The sequence below is a fragment of the Megascapheus bottae genome, chromosome 16, assembly GCF_031878675.1.
Source record: "Megascapheus bottae isolate mThoBot1 chromosome 16, mThoBot2.hap1, whole genome shotgun sequence".
Classification (NCBI taxonomy): Eukaryota; Metazoa; Chordata; class Mammalia; order Rodentia; family Geomyidae; genus Megascapheus; species Megascapheus bottae.
In genome coordinates this window covers 20,905,531-20,927,834 of record NC_143524.1, presented here as the reverse complement: position 1 = coordinate 20,927,834, position 22,304 = coordinate 20,905,531, and the positions used below count along the sequence as shown (strand labels likewise).

General features: G+C 40.8%; 1 protein-coding gene across 1 annotated transcript in view; it reads left to right on the top strand.

Annotated features, from left to right (window-relative positions):
* The first annotated feature begins 21,969 nt into the window (after window positions 1-21,969).
* Cat (catalase) overlaps window positions 21,970-22,304 on the top strand; it is a 34,836-nt gene continuing 34,501 nt past the window's right edge. The window contains exon 1 of the mRNA XM_090347895.1: window positions 21,970-22,121. Within this exon, the coding sequence (XP_090204021.1) occupies window positions 22,056-22,121 (66 nt within the window). The 5' untranslated portion in view covers window positions 21,970-22,055. The remainder of the gene's footprint in view (window positions 22,122-22,304) is intronic.

Sequence of the window (22,304 nt, the reverse complement as noted above, 5' to 3'; positions counted from 1 at the left end):
ATTAAAATCCAGCACTCTGCAACCTGGATTTCAAATTAATCAACCTGGCCAAACCACTGACTTTAGCCAATAAGCAAGACAATCTTCCGAGGGTGGTACAGCTGTCTGTAATCCCAGCATTTGGCAAGCTGAGGCAGGAAGATTGCAGGTTTGAGGCCAGCCTGGGCGACATAGCAAGACGCTGATCCGTGGGCCTGTATCTAACACTCACAAGGCTCTGAGTTTAATTTTCAACATGGGAAGGTGTAGAGGGTGGTTTTGAGAGTTACTTAAAGCAAATACATTTCAAAATTGTCCCATTGGCACTTCCTCATCAGTTCTTATTTTAAAAAAAATAAATAAAACCGTTGGTGCTGGATTCTCTGTGTACAAAGAGGTGTGGCTGGTTTTGTAATCTTAGCCTCACCCTTCAAGTTAAAAGTTCAAATATAGACCACTAAAATAATATTTGGCAATTCTGTTGGAAAACTAAAGTTAAGAATCGGTGTTCTGAATGTGTTAGTAGTGTTGGAGAGACCAAGAGTCTCTTTGGGCCTCTCAGTATGAAACCAAGTGTTGTTGACTTAGTTTCCCATTTCTCTGACATGGGTTAAGTTTTCTGGGAATGAAGCCTTTAGCAAGCAGAGGCTTAGCATCTTTTAGTATTTTCCAAATATTTCCAGGTGTCAGCTGTGGCCTGGCACTGCACTGCCTTGCCAGGCTTCCCTGCCCATCTCTGGGGGATTTTTCCCAGGCTGGTTCCAGCCTACACTCCTGCCATGAGTTATATATCTTCTGTGCCTAACCTGCCCCGAATATTTGCAGAGCCTAGGAAAAAGTGGGCCAGGACTAATGAGGGAGGCTTTCTAACTCAAAGACTAATTATATATCAAACTCACGGGTGCTGTGGCTCATGCCTGTAATTCTAGTGACTAAGGAAGCTAGAACCTGTGGATTATAGTTCTAAGCCACACTGGGCAGGAAAGTCTGTGAGACTCTTAGCTCCAACTGACCATGAACAATGCCAGAAATGGAGCTGTGCCTTGCATCATAGAGCTCTGGCTTAGACACAAAAAGCTCAGACAGTGCCAGGCCCTGAGTTCATGTCCTGTACCAACACACACACACACACACACACACACACACACACAAAATACAATAGGTATACTTCTGCCACCCTCACAAATATGCCTTCCTAAACTCTAGAAGGTCAGGTTGAAATGTAGGATCCTTTCATTTCTGCTGGTTCCCTACTGATATACAATGGAGTCAAGGGATCCAGATGCTACTCACCAGCCCCCATCCCACCCCTTTGCTCCCACAGTGGACATCTGGGTACATTTATGTTTGGTTCACTTGTCCTCAAATAGCCATTCTTCAGGCAAACCTTTGTGTTAGTGGTATGTGTATTAATAACAGGGATAGAAATTGGGAAGATAGATATACAATCCTAGACATGGGCTGGGCATTTCAGGAAGGTGCTGGGAGTTTAGTATACAAGGAAGGTCCATGGCTTCTTACCAGGTACATTGGAATCATCTAGAAGCTTCTACAAGTAGAAGAGAGTAACTCTTCTCTCTACTCAGTAATAACTCAGAGATATGCTGCTCACTTGTGTTTCCTTCCTCCCTCCCTCCCTCCCTCCCTCCCTCCCTCCCTCCCTCCCTCCCTTCCTTCCTTCCTTCCTTCCTTCCTTCCTTCCTTCCTTCCTTCCTTCTTTCCTTCTTCCCTCTCTTCATCTGTCCCTCCCACTTTCCCTCTCCTCTTCCAATCTTGCTCTCCTTCCAAGCTTTCCCTCCCTCCTTCTCTCCTTCCCTTCTCCTCTCCCTCTTCCCTTCTTCTCCCCATCTCTCCTTTCTCTTTCCCTGTTCATGAAAGGAAAAGCTCTGGTAATTTCTGATCAGATCCTTATCCCTAGGCTCTGGTTAAATTTGTTAGTTTCAATGTTTATTTTGAGCACCCAGGAAAGACTGAAGTTACTAAAGCCAAGGGATTGCATAACCATCGGGGGAAGGGCTTTTTATTTTCAACAAGTCTTCAAGAGGAAAAGAGACAAAATAATTGAGAAATAGTCATTTTTAATATTAAATATGATTTTTCTTCATCTTTTTTTCCATTCCTGTAGAGGACTCAATTTCTACAAAATTACTCAGTTCTTACAACTGAAAAGTGAAATGTGATTACTACTAACATACGAATAATGAAGGGCTTAGATAATGCTTTGCAGTTAATAAAATAAATCTGTGTGTGGGTGCGTGTGTGCATGTATGCATGCGTGTGTGCCTGTCCTCGAGCTTGAAATCAGGGCTTTGTATTTTGTTGTTGTTGTTGTTAACGTCTTGTGGCTCCACCACTTGAGCCATAGTTCCACTTCTGGCTTTTTTGGTGAGTAATTGGAGATTAGACAGACTCTCACAAACTCTCTTACCTAGGCTGGCTTCAAACTGTGATCCTCAGATCTCAGCCTCCATGTAGCTAGGATTACAGGTGTGAGCCACTGGTATCCTTGCCGTGGAGATCTGGATTGATGGTATCCAACAATTACTTCTGGTATGCCATACATATTCTAACCTGCTCCATCCCATAGGCAGCCACTGGGCCACATGGGTTACACAGACCAGATGTGGATACTCAGATGAAAAGCAGGATACTTCTACCGTCAGACAAAGTGGGGTGCTTGGTCAAAAATAGCATGTGTCTACTGTGTCAGTATACAACAAAAAACAAAAATCGATCCTTACCACTATTCATTGCATTACAAAACATGATAATTGTGTAAGAATGAAGCAAACAACCCTTAATAAATAAAGTTTAAAATTTTATATTTTTTGTGTATGTGGGGGGGGTGGGGAGTTGGGTGTCTGTTGGTCCTAGTGCTTGAACTCAGGGCCTGGTTACTGTCCCAGAGCTTTTTCACTGAAGGCTAGCATTCTACCACTTTAGCTAAAGCTCCACAGCTCTACTTGTGGCTTTTTGGTAGACAACTAGACTCTTGTTTTTTTTTTTTTTGCCTGTCCTGGGGCTTGAACTCAGGGCCTGAGCACTGTCTTTGGGCTTTTTTCAAGGCTAGTGCTCTACCACTTAAGCCACAGCACCACTTCCAGCTTTTCTATGTGTGTGGTACCAAGGAATCAAACCCGGGTCTTCATGCATGCTAGGCAAGCACTTTACCACTAGGCCAAACTCCTGGCTGATAACTAGACTCTTAAGGACTCTCTGCCCTGCTGACTTTGAACTGTGATCTCAGTTTAATAGGTAGCTAGGATTAAAGGTGTGAGCCACTGGGGCAAGATTGCATTAAAAAATTCTTCCCATCATCAATTGTCTTGACTGCTGTGTATATAGAACAGTTGATTATGTTACTCAGCTCATCTGAAAAAACCTAGTCTATACAATGACTTAGCAATTTTTCTGTTGACATGATCGTGAGACTTTTATCCAACACAAATTAGGCCTTGGCCTATTGTATGTATAACAAGCCTTAAACCTCTCAATTTTTGCATGATTCATCTCCCATAAGAGAATGACTTCTTGGCTTTCATGATGTTAAAAGCCTCTATTTAATGATGACCTAGAAAGCCACAGTGTCACAGAAATCTCTACTAGTCATTGTCATCCAAAATTAACACCAACAATAAATTAAAACTCCACTTACTTTATTAAGGAAACTTTCAGAAAAAAAATTATTGTTCCTCCAGCCAAACCAATAAAGTCATTAAGAGTTTTTCCTATATATTTATTCTGGAGTAGCTACTGTTTTTTTTTTTTTTTTTTTTTGCCAGTCCTGGGCTTGAGCTCAGGGCCTGAGCACTGTCCTTGGATTTTCTCAAGGCTAGAGCTCTACCACTTGAGCCTCAGCACCACTTCCGGCTTTTTTCTATGTATGTGGTACCGAGGAATCTAACCCGGGTCTTCATGCATGCTAGGCAAGCACTTTAACCACTAGGCCAAACTCCCGGCCCATAGCTACTGTTTTTATATTAAGTAATTTGATATTCTAAGAATCTTTTAGTTGTGAATTATGACTGCAAAAGGGAAATACAGAAAGCAAAACTCTCTGGATACAAATGCAGGAGAGTTGCCAATACAGTGTAGGTCAAATAAATAGTGTGCTCATGACTAGAAACAGGAATAAACACAAATGCCTGGCCTGGAACTTTATTACATTTCTTAAATATCCAAAATGGCTTCTAAGTATTACCTTTAATATACAACTTAATCATGAACTGTAATGCCTCTGTACATCATCTTTATAATAACAATAAAAAAACAACAAATACACCCTAAATGTTCTTGAAGAGCCAGAGCATCACTGAACTCATATCTGTTATCCTAGTTACTGGGGAGGCAGAGATCTGAGGATTATGGTTCAAAGCCAGCCAGTGTAGGAAAGTCCATGAGATTCTTATGCTCAGGGAGTCACCCAACAACAACAAAAACCAGAAGTGGAGCTGTGGTGGTAGAGTGTCAGTCTTAAGCAAAATAGAAAAGCTAAGGGATAGAACCCAGGCTCTGAGTTCAAGCCTCAGTACTGGCACCAAAAAAAATTGTTTTAAGGTCTTGAAGATGTTCAAGCTCCTCAGAGTAAATTCAAAGTGTGGTTGAGCAACACTGAAATGAAAGGAAGAGAAGATCTGGGCACTGTGTGCTCTGTCAAAATAACCTCACCACCCTGAGGCTTGAAGTAGATTCTTAGTTTCGAAATGGGGGATCATATGCATTTCATCGGGTTGAGGTCAGAAACTGCTGAATATGCCACACACAAAGGATAGGATTATTCCATGCCTGGGGAGTGGAGGGTAGGTAGGATTGGCGTCAGGAGATAGAAATGAGATCCAGCTTTGCAATTCTGATCATGTCACCTTGGTTTCTTCATCGATGACATTGGGATGGCAATCAGTATTCTCCCCACCACGCCAGGAGGAAGCATACATATTGACTTCAGTGCTATGCCTGTGGTTGATCATTTTTCTTTCCTCCCCAACTTTGTTTAATAATAATCTACATTAAAAAATAATCAAGAGGGGCTAGGAGTAGAGTGCTTGCCTAGCATGCATGAAGACCTGGGTTCGATTCCTCATTACCACATACATAGAAAAAAGTCAGAAGTGGTGCTGTGGCTCAAATGGCAAGAGCTCTCAACTTGACAAAGCCAAAAGACAGTGCTCAGGCCCTGAGCTCAAGGCCAGGACTGGCAAAAAAATAATAATAATCGTGAGTAGATCAGTTTTCTTCATGTTCTTCTTGTTCCCTAAACCTCTCTCCCATGGTGGGGGGAGCACTTTTCTGGTACTGCCTCAGTTCCTCTCAAGCATTCAAACTTTGTCCTGACAGTGTTTTTCCTGGATTTCCTTAGAAAAGATTGTGTGTGTGTGTGTGTGTGTGTGTGTGTGTGTGTGTGTGTGTGTGTGTCATTATTGGGGCTTGAACTCAAGGCCTGGGTGTTATCCTTTTGCTTTTTGGCTCAAGGCTAGTGCTCTAGCACCTGAGCCACAGTGCCACTTCCAGTTTTTTTTATTAAAGAATTTATCAACATTGGTTTTTACATCATATTTCAAATGACATATTTAACAAACAAATATTCAAGAAGGGAATCTCTATATACAATCACTGGCACTTAGATTTTAGAACATAATTAAAATTAGGTTGAGGGTTTGTATGTTATAGATACATAATAATCTATGTAATAAAACATCACTTCCAGTTTTATGGTAGTTAATTGGTGATAAGTGTCTCAGGAATTTCCCTGCCCAGGTTGTTGCTATGATCCTCACATCTCCGCCTCCTGAGTAGCTAGGGTTAAAGGCATGAGCCACCAGTGCCTGGGTTGAGGCAACTGGTTGACAGTGTCTTGATTGTTTTTTCACCAATTCAACTGTTTCATGTGACATACTAGGTTAAAAGTGACAGGATCGCTGAAGGGAAAAGGATAAAAACAGCAAGGGTCAGCTTGTCTTCCAACTCCCAAATATATTTCACAATTTTATCTGTCTAGAGTATTTTGCAAATCTCTGGTCCAAAGGTTCTATGAAGTCATTTTAGTCATCTAATAGTTATTTCATGTTTATTGTATGATATGAATACTTTATGTTTATAGAAGGCAAGCTTTGATGAGACTTATGTGTAAAACGCCATTATTTAATACTTGCCTTTTAAGTCCATCTATCAAGCTTAAACATGAGATATTTATGGTCAGCTTTCTGTTGGACTTTGGTTTCATAAACGGGGGACGTTTCTTAAAAAACAAATTTACATCCCAGCTCTTACAGATGTTGGCAAATAGATCAAACAGGATCATTCTTCTGCTAGTCGATATTATTTTTGCATGTGTCAGCAGACATATATTGGCATAAGTACCCTGAAAATGAATTTGGGATTTGAGGAAAGGAAAAGAATTAGGAGAGTAGAGTTAGGAATTGGGTTGATTGAGCTGGGTTCTAGTCCTGTCTTTCTAACTAGCTTTGAACCTCAGGAACATAGATATTGTCTCTTCAGAGTTATTTTTGTTTTCATTCTCTCTTTCTCTTTCTGTGTTGATACTGGAGCCTAGACTCAGGGCCTTATACTTTGGCTCAGCGTTTTCTGCTCACAGTTAATTCTCTAAACTTTTCTTTCTTTCTTTCTTTCTTTCTTTCTTTCTTTCTTTCTTTCTTCTTCTTTCTTTCTTTTTCTCTTTTTTTGGGGGTCATGGGTCTTGAACTCAGTCTAGATGCTGCACTGAGCTCTTCAGTTCAAGGCTACCACCCTATCCTTAAGCCACAGCCCCACTTCCCAATTTCTAGAGGTTAATTGGAGATAAGAGTCTCAGGTCCTTTTGTGTCCGGGCTGGCTTTGAATCTTGATTCTCAGATCTCAGCCTCCTGAGTAGCTAGGATTACAGGCATGAGCCACTGCGCCCCAGCTAATACACTAAACTTTTGAGCCATGCCTCCAGTTCTGGATTTTGGCTGGTTGGAGATAAGAGGGTCCAAGGATTTGTCTACCTAGGGTGGCTCTGAGCCAGGATCCTCAGATCTCATCGTCTTGAGTATCTGAGATTAGAAGCAAGAGCCACCAGTGTGTGGCTTGTTTCTATTTCTGATGATGAAGATTGAATCCAGGGCCTTGCTCATGTATAGCACAAGCTCTGCCTCTGAACGACCTCCCGATCTCTACAGCTATTTTTTTTTTTTTGCCAGTCCTGGGCTTGAGCTCAGGGCCTGAGCACTGTCCTTGGACTTTCTCAAGGCTAGAGCTCTACCACTTGAGCCTCAGCACCACTTCCGGCATTTTTCTATGTATGTGGTACCGAGGAATCGAACCCGGGTCTTCATGCATGCTAGGCAAGCACTTTAACCACTAGGCCAAACTCCCGGCCTCTACAGCTATTTTTAAGAACATGTTTTTGTGCCAGTCCTGGAGCTTGAACTCATGTCCTTGGTGTTGTCCCTAAACATTTTTGCTCAAGGCTGGCACTCCAGCACTGAAACCACAGCTCTGTTTCTGACTTTTTAATGACTTTTCTGTCTGGGTTGTCTTCAATCCATGATCCGCTAATCTCAGCCTCCTGAGTAGCAAGGGTTACAGGTGTGAGCTCCCCATGCCAGGCCCTAGGGATATTTTTCAAGTTCAGAAATTGGATTGATGGTTTACTTTAGTTCAGCCACTTATCCTCTGAGAAGTATTGATTGGCCAATTCTTGAAACTGACATTACTAAGTAGACAATAACAAGATCGCCAAGCCTGATGAAGCAGAGATCAGGCATGGTTAAACATCTCTACTTTCCATATTGATATCCAGTAAAATCATACTAAAGGGGAGCCAGCAACAACTTCTAACTCAAAGCTAGCTCCACTTTGAGCCCTTAAGCTATAAATCTTAAACAGTAATCTGTAAACATCTGGGGAGAACTACCATGAGATTTAAATTCTGCAATGACATTGGATTCTGACCCTGTAGCCTCTACGTATAGATTAGACCATTTTGTGGCATACCCAAAGAGCATGACTTCTACAGGGAACTCAAGTAAGAGATAAAAATCTTAGTCAGGCACTGTGGCTCACGCCCATAATCCTAGCTACTTAGAAGGCTGAGATCTGAGGATGGCAGTTCAAAGCCAGCCCAGGCACTAAAGTCTGTGAGACTCTTATCTCCAATTAACCACAAGAAAATCAGAAGTGGCACTGTTCTCAAAGGATAGGGTGGTAGCCTTGAGCTGAAGAGCTCAGGAACAGCACCCAGGTCCAGAGTGCAAGCCCCATGACTGACCCCCCAAAAAAGGACAAAAGTCTAAGCAGAACAGATGCCTCGTGTGCTCATGTAGCCTGCCTTGGTGGATTCTGAACATCTTTCTTCCTTGTTCTCCTTGCTATCACCACCTTAAGGAGCCAGGGGCAGCTTTCTGTGAGTTTAGATTTAAGATCAGGGCCTAGGAAAATAAGGAAACGCAAAGAGAGGATGGGATTGTTGGGATATGCTGACCAGGTTGGTAAAGTGCATCCTCAGAGATCCAGTTTAACTGGATGTTCTAGAACCAAGCTGCTCCGATGGCTGGATCCACCCCAGGAAGGGTGGAGAGTTACAGGAGCCATACCAGCTGGCTAGCAATAGAAGAGACTGATTGCCTAAACTCTATGTGTGTGTGTGTGTGTGTGTGTGTGTGTGTGTGTGTGTGTGTGTGTGTGTGTGTGTGTGTGTGTGTGTATACAGGTCCTAAGGCTTGAATTCAGGGTTTGGAAGCTGACCCATAGCTTTTTTGCTCAAGGCTGGCACACTACTACTTAAACTATACCTATATTTCCATCTTTTTTATGGTTAATTTGGAGATGAGTGTATCATAGACTTTTCTGCCTGTGCTGGCTTTGAACCTGGATCATCAGATCTCAGCCTCCTGAGTAGCTAGGATGACAGTTGTGAGTCACCAGCACCAGCTAAACTCTACATGAACTTCTCTTAACACTGTTGTGTTCTCAATTAACTGCTCTTGTTAGAGCTCTGAGAATTCATGCCAAGTATCATTGAGGTTAGATACTTATTTACAACGTCTCAAGTTCCTAACTCACAGAAAGTTGGAAGTCATGGTTATTTTCCTGGGAGCTTTAAAGTATGTCAACATATCTTATCTTTGCTATTTGGCAGTGTGGAGATTGAGAGTTCCAATATGCATGTTGACTTCTTAATAGCATGATTCATTATTGATTACATTACATTTTTAAAATTTCTTTATTGTATGATACCCGCTTTCCCAAGCCATGATTAGCTAGGAATGGCAGCATGCAGTTGTAGTCCAAGCCTTACAAGAGGCCTAAATAGGAGGCTTGTGGTCAAAGGCCAACCCCAGGGAAAAAACAAGAGCCATTCAGAAAAATAACCTAATGCAAAAAGAGCTAGAGAGTATGGCTCAGTGGTAAAGTGCTTGCCCAGAAAGTGTAAGATCAAACTTCAGTACTGAAAAATTAAAAGGAAGATTTAAGCATTATAGTATTAACAGTAGTTTTAGTCTTCTGTTCAGATATTTTACTTAATAGATGTAGAAACATTCAAAAAGTATTGTCAGATTCCAGTGGCTTATGCCTGTAATCCTAGCTACTCAGGAAGCTGAAATTTGAGGATCCCAATTGGAAGCCAGCCTGTACAAGAAAAGTCAGTGAGACTCTTATCTCCAATTAACTACCAAAAAACCAAGAGTGGATCTGTGATTCAAGTGTTAGAACACCGGCCTTGAGTGAAAAAGCCCCAAGCAAGAGTGGTAGATCCTGAGTTCAAGCCCCAGTGTCTGCACACACACACACACACACACACACACACACACACACACACACACACGTTCACATATGTGTGCGCACATGTACACACATGTACACACACAGAGCACCCATTGCTTTGCATTATTTTGCTTTACAAAAGTTCTTTAGATTAGGTTTCTCTCAGAAAACAACAAGCTCTAAAGGCACCATTGAGAAAAACAATCATAAATGGATAACACAATGTGGGAGCAGAGTTAAGGAAAACTAAAAGGGAGGGGGAGACAGGTCTGACGATGAACTATGAACTGTGCTGAGCCAAAGAAGATGAAGAGAAATTTCTGGAACCAAGTACACTGCTGCTGCATGAGGTAGTTGCCCCCAAGGAATCATAGCCAGGCAGAGAGCAAAGTCTGGCGGGAAGGTCCAGAGATCTGGGTATCAAATGTGTCTACAATGTTCAGTGCCTTTTGGAGGAAAAGTGAACAAAACTAGATGCAGAAGAAAATCTACAGTGATAAAAGAAACTACAATTTACCAACTAGAATGTTATGGCAGATACATTTACAGAAAAATTACATACTATTTTATTAACAGCCCTACACATTCAAGCTGTTATACATGTGTGTCTACATATAAAACATATGTACACACATATATGTACATATATCCAAATTCACTACCACTTGAGTCATGCTTTCATTCTTTTTTTACATTATTTTATTTTCAAGTAATTAATTTTATTTTTCTCATGATTTTTCTCCTTGACAAACCTTCCAATGTGACCATTCTAATTCTTCATTTTGTGTTGCTTAGATTATAAGGGTATGTTACCTTACCTGTCATGTATACTGAGACAGCTGCTTGGGCTGGTCTCAAATCCCAGTCATCCAATCTTTATGTCCTACGTTAGTGAGATTACATGCATTTGCAACCATGCTTAGCCATTGCTTATTATTTTTGCCTTATCTTCATTGATTTTCTATCTATTTATCTAGTCAGTCACAGGGCTTTAACTCTGGGACTGGACATTGTTGTCCTTGATCTTGTTTTGCTCAAGGCTAGCTCTCTATCACTTAAGCCATAGCACCACTTCTGGCTTTTTCTGTATATATGGTACTGTATATCTGGCTTTTTCTGTATATATGGCTTCATGTACATTAGGCAAGCACTCTACTACTAGGCCACACTCCCTGCCCTGGCTGTTAATTGTTAGAGAAAACATTTTAAATACCCCTCAGTGGGCAAACAGATAATTCCTTGATACACAGTAGAGAGATACATCCCTGCCCTTAGAGGAAGTGAATAAAGAGGAGGAAGGATCTTGGTCTTGGAATTAAGACAGAACTAATCACTTGTAATATTTTATGGCAGAAAAATGAGAAGAGATAATGAAACTTGGATATTGTTCAGAAGGTGCCAAGATAGGCTGGACTTTTAAAACCCTGACAGTGGCTTTCTAGGAAAAAAAAGCAGAGATCTATTAGAGCTGGATAAATCATCTTAGGTTACCATCTGAAAACGCAGAAAAAATATACAGGTGGACTTGATAGTTCCCAAGGTACATTGTTTTACTTTCCCAACTGTTAGGCAAATGAAGACCAGTATATGTTGGGAATGCTAGGGTTTCTGATAACAACACATGGTAGGGAATATGGAAGATGAGGGCTGGGGCAGTTCTGAACTCTGAAACATCCACCCTTGTATAGACTTGTTACATGGCCAACTTTCACATGAAACTCAGGAAGATCCTTTCTTTCCCAACTGAAAAACTATTTCCACTACAGTTTAAGCCTACTTATACTCCCTAAATCTTAGGAGCCAATGGGGTACTGCCTTTTATTTTTCTGAAAACAAAGGACTTGTTTTTATAATGATTAAGCAAATCTATGATTAAGTAAATGCATGTTACCTAGCAGCTGAAGTAATAAAAGTCAAGAACTCATTTTTTTTTAATTGACCAGAGATCTGATAAGGTCTCCAGGAAGCCACTTTCCTGTAGCTTATCCATCTCTTCTTAGGATCAAGTGGTAGTCCCTGATACATGATTTGTTTTCAGTGTACTGGATGAATTTCACTTTTTTGGGGAGGGTGCAGTTGTGGAGCTTGAACTCTGGAACGGGGCACTGTCATTCAGCCCAAGGCTACCGTCCTACACCACCACTTAAGGCACACCACCACTTACTTCTGGCTTTCTAGTGGCTAATTGACATCCAAGTCTCATGGACTCTTGTGCCCCGGGATGGCTTTGAACACCGATCCTCAGATCTAAGTCTCCTCAGTAGTTAGGATTACAGGCATGAGCCACCTCGCCAGGCTAGGATGTTTCACTCTTACTCCTGGTAGATAAATCAGTGAGGGTGCAAATGACTGAAAGCCATTAGTAGGTTTGATGAGCAAGTTAATTTAGGTAATAAGGAAGTGTGTAAGGAATGGATCTACGGTTCTAGCAATTTACAGCGAGTGTGTTTCTGAAACATGTAGATATGCAGAGGTTACCTGCGTTCTGGACCCATCTTTGTCTAGTTTCGAAGGCATCCATTTTTGCTCCTAGTTCTTGCCAGGCAACCCATGACTCCTGTAACCACTGAAGCTTCTACATGGAGCACCCTGGCACCGCCACTGGGGCCACTGCGGGCCCAGGAGTGCAAGGGTACCGCTGGGGCGAGGGCATCCGCTGCCCCTGGAGCGGGAGGGATGCGGGGGACTGAGATCCTGCCATCTGCCCATCAGACCCCCCCCACTGGTCCCCTCTTTTGTGTGTGTGTGTGTGTGTGTGTGTGTGTGTGTGTGTGTGTGTGTGTGTGTGTGTGTGTATGTGCGCCAGCCTGGGGCTTGAACGCAGGGCCTAGGTGCTGTCCCTGAGCTTCTTTTGCTCAAGACTAGTGCTCTAGAGCTTGAGCCACAGCACCACAGCACCACTTCTGGTTTTTTCTGTGTATGTGGTACTGAGGAACCGAATCCAAGGCTTCACGAATTCTAGGCAAGCGCTCTACCACAAAGCTGTACTCCCAGACCCAAGACTATGAAACTCTTACCTCCAATTAACCACCAAAAAACCAGAAGTGGTGTGCTGTGGTTCAAAGTGGTAGGGCGCTAGCCTTGAGCAGAAGAACTCAAGGACAGCACCAAAGCCCATTGTTCAAGCTCTAACACCAACAAAAGAGAGAAAAAAGAGATAAGGCTCATCTTCTTTATGATAAATCCATCTTTGGAGTGGAGGCAATGAAATTGTGAGATTCACTCTGCTCATGACTTCCATCTCATGCTGGCATCTCAATATCTGAACTCAGCAAGAGACCAAAACTCTCTCTGGTGAAGCTCAGAGCATGATTTTCTCATAGAGAAAATCTCTGTGTAGTCTAGACAAAGATTTTGGGAATCTGCTCCCTAAAAATAGGCAATAAGAGCAAAAATAGACCAATGGTATGCTATGTGGTAAAGAAAACAACCAATAGATTAAATAGACAACCTTCAGACTGGACTAAGAGAATGGATTTTCCAGCCATATGAGAGAGGCTGCTATCCAAAATAAATAAGGAAGTAAAAGAACTGAAAGGCAAGATGTAAATAACCAGATGGACTAGTAGGTCAAGCTTGAATTAACATTTCTCCGAGACACAACTGGTATATGAAAATAATGCCCAATGTCACCAGTCATCAGGGAAATACAAGTTAAAGTGACCATAGTCAGGGTGAGAAGTGTTGAGGAAGATATAGGATAAAAAACACAATACTTGGGAGGGGAATGGGGACAAAAACTTGAGAAGTAATGCACTTACTACCTGGCAAACATAACTGTAACCCCTCTATACATTACCCCAACAATAAAAAATAAATAGTAAAAGGAGATAAAAATAAAAAGACAATACTTGTCTGTATTTGTAGAACTGAAAAGCCTTCTTTAGTCAGTACAGAAAATAGTGTAGAACCGCCCCTCAATTAAAATAGAACTATCATATTATCCTGTAATCCCACTTGTGGGTACAAAAGAAAGTCAAGATATGGAGCAGTTAATACAAAAATCAATGTATGTCCATCCATAGAGGAATTCATAGAGATGTATATCCACAATGGAATACTAATCACTCATTAAAAGGTTGAACTCTATCATGACAAAATAGATAGAACTGGAGATTATTCATAGTAAGTCAAATAAACTGGACACAAAAAGACAACAGTGCATAATCTCATGGTACTATTTACAAAATATCCGAGTCATAGAAGCAGAAAACAATACATTGGTGGTTAGCAGGGGTTTGAGGAGTGTTAGAAGCAATAGGCTCAACGGGTTCATGTATAGCATGAGCATTGTAGATAATAATGATGCATTCTCACACTTGCTGACAGTGGATTTCCAGTTTCCTGTTATAAAAGAAACATAGTTGTGTGAGCGAATGCATATTGTAATTAAAATGACTTAGACATTCTATAAAGCAAGTGAATTTCAAAGTATCACATTTTACTGGACTCCTCTCTCTCTTAACATTTTTTTTCCACTACTAGGGCTTGAACTTAGGGCCTTGTGCTTTCTTGATCCATAGCTCAAGCCATCTTTCCAGCCTAGTTTTTTGATGGGTAACTGGAGATGGAATCTCACAGGCTTTTTTGCCCTGGCTGGTTTTTAATTATGATCCTTCAGCTCTCAGTCTGTTGAGTAGCTAGGATTACAGGTATATGCTACCAGTGCCTGGATTCTCTTTTAGTATCTTCTGTAGGGTTCTTTAACAGATCTGGTTGTAACCAGATCTGAAAAGGTTTGGTTTTGCAGTCACCCAGCAGAGCCACTTAGGAGCCTGAGTGAGTCGTAAGAGAGGAAAAGGGGTTTATTTAGCAAGAAGCCGGTGGGTGGAAGAAGCCTAAGGGGCTCTCTTCCACCCACCGGCTTCTTGCTAAATAAACCCCCTTTTCCTCTCTTACGACTCACTCAGGCTCCTAAGTGGCTCTGCTGGGTCAGACTGCAAAACCAAACCTTTTCAGATCTGGTTACAACCAGATCTGTCTAAAGAACCCTACAGAAGATACTCAAAAGAGATCCAGGCATTCTGGCTAGATCTACCTGTGTTCCTAGCTACTCAACAGACTGAGAGCTGAAGGATCATAATTAAAAACCAGCCAGGGCAAAAAAGCCTGTGAGGATTCCATCTACAGCTTACCATCAAAAAACTAGGCTGGAAAGATGGCTTGAGCTATGGATCAAGAAAGCATCAAGACCTAAGTTAAGGAAGAGAGGAAAAAGGAAAAAAAAAAAGCCCCAAGGTTTGGTGTCACGGTGACTTGGCAAAAACTTGTGTAGGCTGAGTTCCCTCTTTTCATTTCTATTTGACCTTGCAAACTCCCCACTCTGCCAGCACAGACATCAAGGAGACTTTCTTATGATATCTGATCATATCATTGCTGTTTTGGCTAAAAGCTGTGGGGAACAAGGAAAAAATGTCTAACAACCAAGAGAGAAGGCAGGCCCTGCTGACACCTGCCTGTAATTTTAGCTATTCTAGGTTGAGATCGAAGGACTAGGTTCAAAGCCAGCTCAAGTAGGAAAGTCCATGAGACATTTTTTTTTTAAATAAAAATCTGCAAGTAACCAGCAAAAAGTGGAGCTGTGGTTCAAGTGGTAGAGGGCCAGCCTTGAGCGAAAAAAAAAAAATCTAAGGGACAGCACCCTAGCCCTGAGCTCAAATATGAATACTGATACACACTAAAAAGACAGTTTTGCTATATCCTAGGTAACTGCCTCTTCACCATCAAAAACTCTTTCTGGCTCTTAAAATGTTTTTCCTCTAGTAGGACTTGAACTTAGGGCTGTCAAAAGCTCACTTTGCCAGTTGAGCAGGAAAGTCTTATTATGAGTCCTTTTCCCCTTCACCCCTGAAGAATTTTGCTGCCATGGAAGACATTTCTATGTCCCCTGTACCCACAGTGGTACTGGGCTTTGCTCTCCACATTTCCTCTTTTTCTTCAGGGTACAGTACCTTCTTTAGCAAGTCAAAGCTGAGGTCTAGTCTTAGACAACATTGCTATTTTTTCTGTCTTGATTTCTCCTCTTAGCCCCACCCCCAGGCCTCACTTCCCCTTTCTTTCCCCTTTCTCTTCCTTCTCCTTTTCTTTTTCCCCAGGCTGGTCTTTACAGTTTAATTTTCCCTCAACCCAGCTCTGTGGCTTGGGCACTTTCAGGGAGATACTGGCTTCTAACCTGAGGTTCTTTTAGTCCATAATGTATAAAAAACAATCATGCACCTGCATTTATTATGATTCTGTCTTCCTGACTCCACTTGGATGCATGTTCAGTGCTTTAGAAGGAAGAAATGTTTGTAACTCATAGCTGCAATTACTGTTGTTCTTTTTTTTTTCAATTGTGTTTTGTTGTTGGAGTAACATAGAGAGGGTTTATAGTTACATTTATCAGGTAGTGGGTACATTACTTCTTAAACACTGATACCCTTTCTCATGTTTTTGCCCCACTTTCCCTTCCCCCACCCTGCAGTTACTGTTACTGTATTGCTATCTGCTTTTCCTTTCCCACATACATCCAGGCACAGGAGAAGGGCGGCCACAGTGTTTGGGAGTGGAGTTTTTGACCATGTGGCACGGTGCAGATAGGACATCCACACGCCTGTATTCATCTTTTTATTCATCTTTGGTTTCTATCTTTAAAGACATGCCTCTTTAAAAAGCCAAAACACTGACACAGAACAAATAGACCTTTGACTATGCTTTCATCATTTCATGAACTGATGTTTAGACTACCATTTTCAAGTTATATAATATTTTGAATGTATATCTATGTATATATGTATATTACACATTACATATTATGTATATGTTATATTACAAATATATATTTATATGTGTACATATTAGTGTATATTTTATGTATTCATCTTTAAGTTATAGAGCTTTTGTATTATGCTGGTATACTTTTTTGTGCCCATACTGAGATTTGAACTCAGGTTCTGGGCATTTTCCCTTAGCTTTTTTTTTTTTTTGCTCAAGATTGGTACTCTATCACTTGCTCCACACCTTCTGGCTTTTTTGCTGATTAAATTGGATATGAGAGTTTCATAGACTTTCTTGCTTGGGCTGGCTTCAAACTGGGATTCTTAGATCTTGGCTTCCCAAATAGCTAGGATTATAGGCATAAGCAACCTGTGCGCAGCATGCTGGTAAATTTGAGAAGAGCAAAGAAATAGCATGGAAGGAAAGAAGGCAAGGGCCTTTTCTGGTTTGAATCCCACACTCCCTGCCTGCCCAGTGTCTTGCTTTGGACTTTGTGCCCACATTGAGTCTAATTTGTAATTTGAGTCTTTTGTGATTTGGGGTCATCCATGCTAAGTCATGCTCTCCACTGTAAGGCTGTCAGGTTCCTTTTGGCACTTGGAGAGTGTTGGTGGCTGGCACCTTCTGTTTGTCAGGGGCTTTGGTGGTGCCAGTTATTTCCCCAACATTAAGATAGTTTCATTTGTTTGTTTCTATTCTATAATTATTATTATAGACACTGGAACAACAGGACCCAGAATGTTTGAGACATGCATGTTGTTAGAAGGTAGGGAGGTTTTCCTATACATAATGAATGTGGGGGTATTAAGATTTGTGTTTTCAAGGTTTCTGCCAACAGGACAATATACAAAATAATCTTGAAATCCAACAGTATAAGCTTACAGCAAGATAAATCATGTAACAAACACCATCAAAGGTGGCCATAAAATTATTGCTTATTTGGAAGATAATAGCTGATATTTACTAAACTAATAGTTCAGTATACAGTAGAAAAACCAAAAGAAACTTTTTCTTTGTCAAGTAATTCCTTACCTCAGGATAATCATATAGAGTAAGCTTAGAGTACTTTTTGTCACATAACCTTAGAGTTTGAGAAGTATTAACACATGAAATCTATCTATCTATTTATCTATCTATCTATCTATCTATCTATCTATCTATCTATCTATCTGGTCATATAATCTATAATATATTGCTATATATTGTGTATAACATGCCTACCAAATTGTGTTTATATCTTCCTAAGTTCTATTTTTGTGTCTTAAATCATTCCTACAAGAAAATCACTGCTGTGGTGTCAGTGGTTCATGCCTGTAATCCTACCTACTCTGGAGGCTGAAATCTGAGGATCACAGTGTACAGCTATCCTGGGTCTGCCACCACTTAACCAGCCATGAGAGAAAAAGCTCACCAAGAATGTGAAGCCCTAAGTTCAAGCCCTGGTACTGGTGCACATACGTGCGTGCACACATGTACAGGCGTATAAAATCAGTGGATTGAAGGTAAATTATATACTACAGGCAAAGTTATAATTCAACTTTCTCCTTGGCTTTTTCCTTGCCTTTCATGCTACATCCCTCTAACCTGGGCTTTTGTCTCTTTCTGTCTAATACCAAATAATATATAATGAACATATTATCTGACAAAATACTTGAATATGGTCTCTTCTAAGAATTCATTTACAGTTTTTGGTAAAATTTTGTTTTGCTATAATACTAAAATGGCAAAAAGTTATAAAGGGAAGGAAAATAACTCCAGTTTACCTCTCGCCCAGATTTCGCCCTGTTTATAATTTATTTGCTCATTTATATGTGTCCAGGCATCGACAACTACATTTTCTCTATCCGTCTTTTTCTTGACCAGCAATGATTGAACTTTGCCTCCATGAAGCAATTGCGTTTAACAACTGACACAATTAGGAGAATATTGCTTCATATCACTAAGTCTCAGAATTGGATTTTGTTAATGTCCACATTTCCCAGAGCAAGAGCTGCCTTCCTGTTTATGTCCACATGTTCTGAAGCAGGAGTTTTATCCATGTTCATGGATCCTCTCTCCTAGAGCAAATTGAATCTTTGAATGGATATATTTTTCCAAGGAATGTTCATTCTACTGCCTTAGAAGTCATAAGTCTTTGTGTCTCCTGAGAGGCCTCTTCTCTAGTTCCTTTTCTTTGACATCCTCAGCACCATCTAATTTATTTGTTTGTTTGTTTGTTTATTCATTTATTTATTTATTGCCAATCCTGTGCTTGAACTCAGGGCCTCAGCACTGTCCTTGGCTTTCTCAAGGGTAGGGCTCTCTACCTCTTGAGCCTCAGCACCACTTCCAGCTTTTTTCTATGTATGTGGTACTGAGGAATGGAGCCCCATCTTTGTGCATGCTAGGCAAGCACTCTGCTACTAGGCCAAACTCCCAGCCTTGTCAGTACCATCTTTGGACAATCCTCAATCCTCTGGGGCTCTCTTGACCTAAGTGCTGTGGTATTAGGGATTTGTAACCACTTCTCATTAGTTCAAAGAGTCTGGTGTATCATTTTCCCATGCTCTTTCTTTTTTAACTGGTGCTAATACTGAAGCTCAAAATCAGGGTCTAAACACTGTTTTTCACATTTTTACTCAAGACTGTCAATTTGCCACTTGAGCCACATGACCATTTCTGAGTTTTTAGTGTAGTTAATTGAAATATGAGTTTCAAGGACTTTCCTGCCAGTGGTTGGCTTTGAACAATAACCTTTAGATTTCAAACTACTGAGTAGCTAGAGTTACAGCCATGAGGCATTGGCACATAGTTCCTTTTTTTTTTTTATGCCAATCGTAGGGCATGGACTCAGAGCCTGAACACTGTCCTTGAGCTTTTTTGCTCAAGGCTAGTGCTTTATTACCTGAGCCACAGCTCCAATCTGGCTTTTTCTGAGTAGTTTATTGGAAAGGAGTCTAATTCATAAAGCCATAGCAAAGGGAATTAAAATGAAATATATAAAAGATTCTTAGATTTTCAGAGAGTAGGGAAATCCAAAACCAAATACTAAAGAAATACTCATGTGTTTGTATGAATAAAATATTAAAACTTAGGCCCAATTTACTTACTGACTTAGAATTGCCTTTTGTAGTCAGATAAGATTTCAACTATTTTAAAATGAGAGCTGCATTTAAACTACAATTGAATTATAATTATAATGTCAAATAGAATAGAAATTCTAGTCACTACTTGTAAATATATAGTTTAGTTTGTATGCTTTTAATTTTTAATTTATTGCTACTATAAAGGTGATATACAGAGGTATTGCAGTTATATAAGACAGATAATAAGTACATTTCTTTCTGGACAGTGTCAGCCCTTCCCTTACTTTCCCAGTTTTTCCACCCAACCCCATCCACAAGTTATATTGTTCATTTTCAACACAGTGTCTAGTAAGTACCACTGCTACATTTTCACCCTTTGTCCCTCCATTTCTGTGTCCCCCTTATCCTCCTAAAGACAGATAAATGAGCAAGACAAAAAGAAAACAACAACACAACAAATAAAAAAACTTCTTGTTTGCATTTCCTGGAACACACACTTTATTTTAAAATACATAATTTGACAAGACCAGAAACCGGTTTTGTTTCTCCATTTTATTTTCTCTGGAAACAATTCTTTGGGAATAACTAAACTGACCATAACAGAAACAGAGGTGAAAAAAACCCACAATGTTATAAAACACAAAGGTAACACATGACTCAAGCTCTCTTTCAGTTTATTTTGTTAGTGTTTATACTAGCTGGAAGTAAAAGACTTATTTGGTTCTTTTGATAGTCACTTATTCAATAAGCCATAGATTCTGGAGATGAATTTGCATGGCTATAATCTTGACCTCATCTTTTAATAATTTTATGACTATACTTATTTAAAATCTTTAATCTTGCTCCCAGTCTGTAAAATGAGGAAATTAGTATCGATCTAACTTGTAGTGTCGGGAGGGTTAACAAAGCAAATACACACAAAAAAATCTTGTAAAGCCAGCCACTGTTGTCTCATACCTGTAGCTCTAGCTATTCTGGAGGCTGTGATATGAAGATCAGCATTCAAATCCAGCCAGGGCAGGAAAGTCCATGAGACTTATCTCCAGTTAACAAGCAAAAAGCCCAAAGTAGAGTTTCAGCTCAAATGGTACAGCACTAGCCTTTGAGTGCAAAAGCTAGGGGAAGTGCCTAGGCCCTGAGTTCAATCTCTAGCACTGGCAATTTACCCCCTCACCCCACTCATTGAACAAGATCCTGTCTATAGTACTCAGAGAATTAAGATGTGGCAGTTACTGCTCACATGGGCTTTTCCTCTAGTGGCAATATGAATGGTGGCCAGTAAAAGCCATCAAACAAATCACAATTAGATTTTAATTCTTTGTAAAATCAAGGACAACATCAAATTTCCATGATTTCCACTCATGACATGTATTCTATTGCTAGGAGTCAAAGGTAAAAGCTGAGCATTCTTAATTTGAAGGTGATGGTATAGTTATAGATTTCAAGGCATTTAAAGATTAAGTCTCAGTACCCAAGTGAGAGAACACATTGACTCTGTTTGGTTAAAAGGGGTGACAGTGGTTCATACCTGTAATCCTAGCTATTTAGAAGGCTGAGATCTGATGATTGTGGATCAAAGCCAGCTTGGGAAAGATTCTTATCTCCAATTAAACTAGCAGAAGTAGACTGATAGAGTGTCAACTTTGGGTGAAAACATAATGTCACAAGTTCAAGCTTAAATAAGTAAACAAATAACACGACAAACCTGTCAGTAATTTACTAAATATTATAAACATTACTAAAGTATTTGGTATATGTATGTTTCCCAACATATATTTATATACTTACATATATGTATTTATTTAATAGAGAGCTTCTACTTGTCTGGAAGAGAAATTGCGGAAAATATATTATTACAATTGTTAAAGAAGTCAGTTTGGTAATGTGAACTTGGTGTTAACTACATTTTTTTTTTCATAATTGTCGGGGTAATGTATAGAGGGGTTACAGTTACATTCACCAGGTAATTAACTACATTTTTCTAAGAGAATCCACACCTACTTCTGGTGATATAGTTGCAGAGTACTTTTATATGAAATGATTATTATAGTTTCTTTATAAATAAAAAATCACGAATAAAGGAAGTGTTGAGAAAGCATCCAATCCAGCCTTTAGCAGCAACTTAATTTTTGCACTGGGGAACTCCACCCAGGACTTGTGACTCTTTAAGAGGAGGGAACACAGTTAGTAGCAGGTCCTCCACCAGTGGAGTCACCCTGACTTTGCACTTACCATACCCAGTCTCCTATTCTCCTCTACACCCGCTTCCCACCAGGAGCCCGGGCTCCGCCCTCCCACTGAACTTCCAATCCCATCCCACCTATCACTCCAGTGACCAATCAGAAGTCGGATCTTCCGAGAGGGCGGGCTAGGGGCGGTGCTGATTGGCGGAGGTTGAAGTCATCTACTTCAGACGCTGGGGGCGGTAGATCTGTCCTTAGCCGAGGAGAGGGTGGAGATCGCGACAGACATTGCGCGGGGGCCAAGTTCTGCTTGGGAGAGTCGGAAACCATGGCGGACAGCAGGGACCCAGCTAGCGACCAGATGAAGCAGTGGAAGGAGCAGCGGGGCGCGCAGGTATACCCTGTGCACTCGGGGTGGCCTGGGGTCCGGTGCAGAAGGCAGGGGCGCCGTGGAGTAACGGGGCTTCTCTGCTTTTCCCCCGGGGTGGCTGGGGTGTGGGGGGGAGGGTGGGAAGGTGGGGAGGCGCAGGGCTGGGGGATCGTTTTGAGCAAAGAGCCAGCTGGGTGCGCTCAGGGG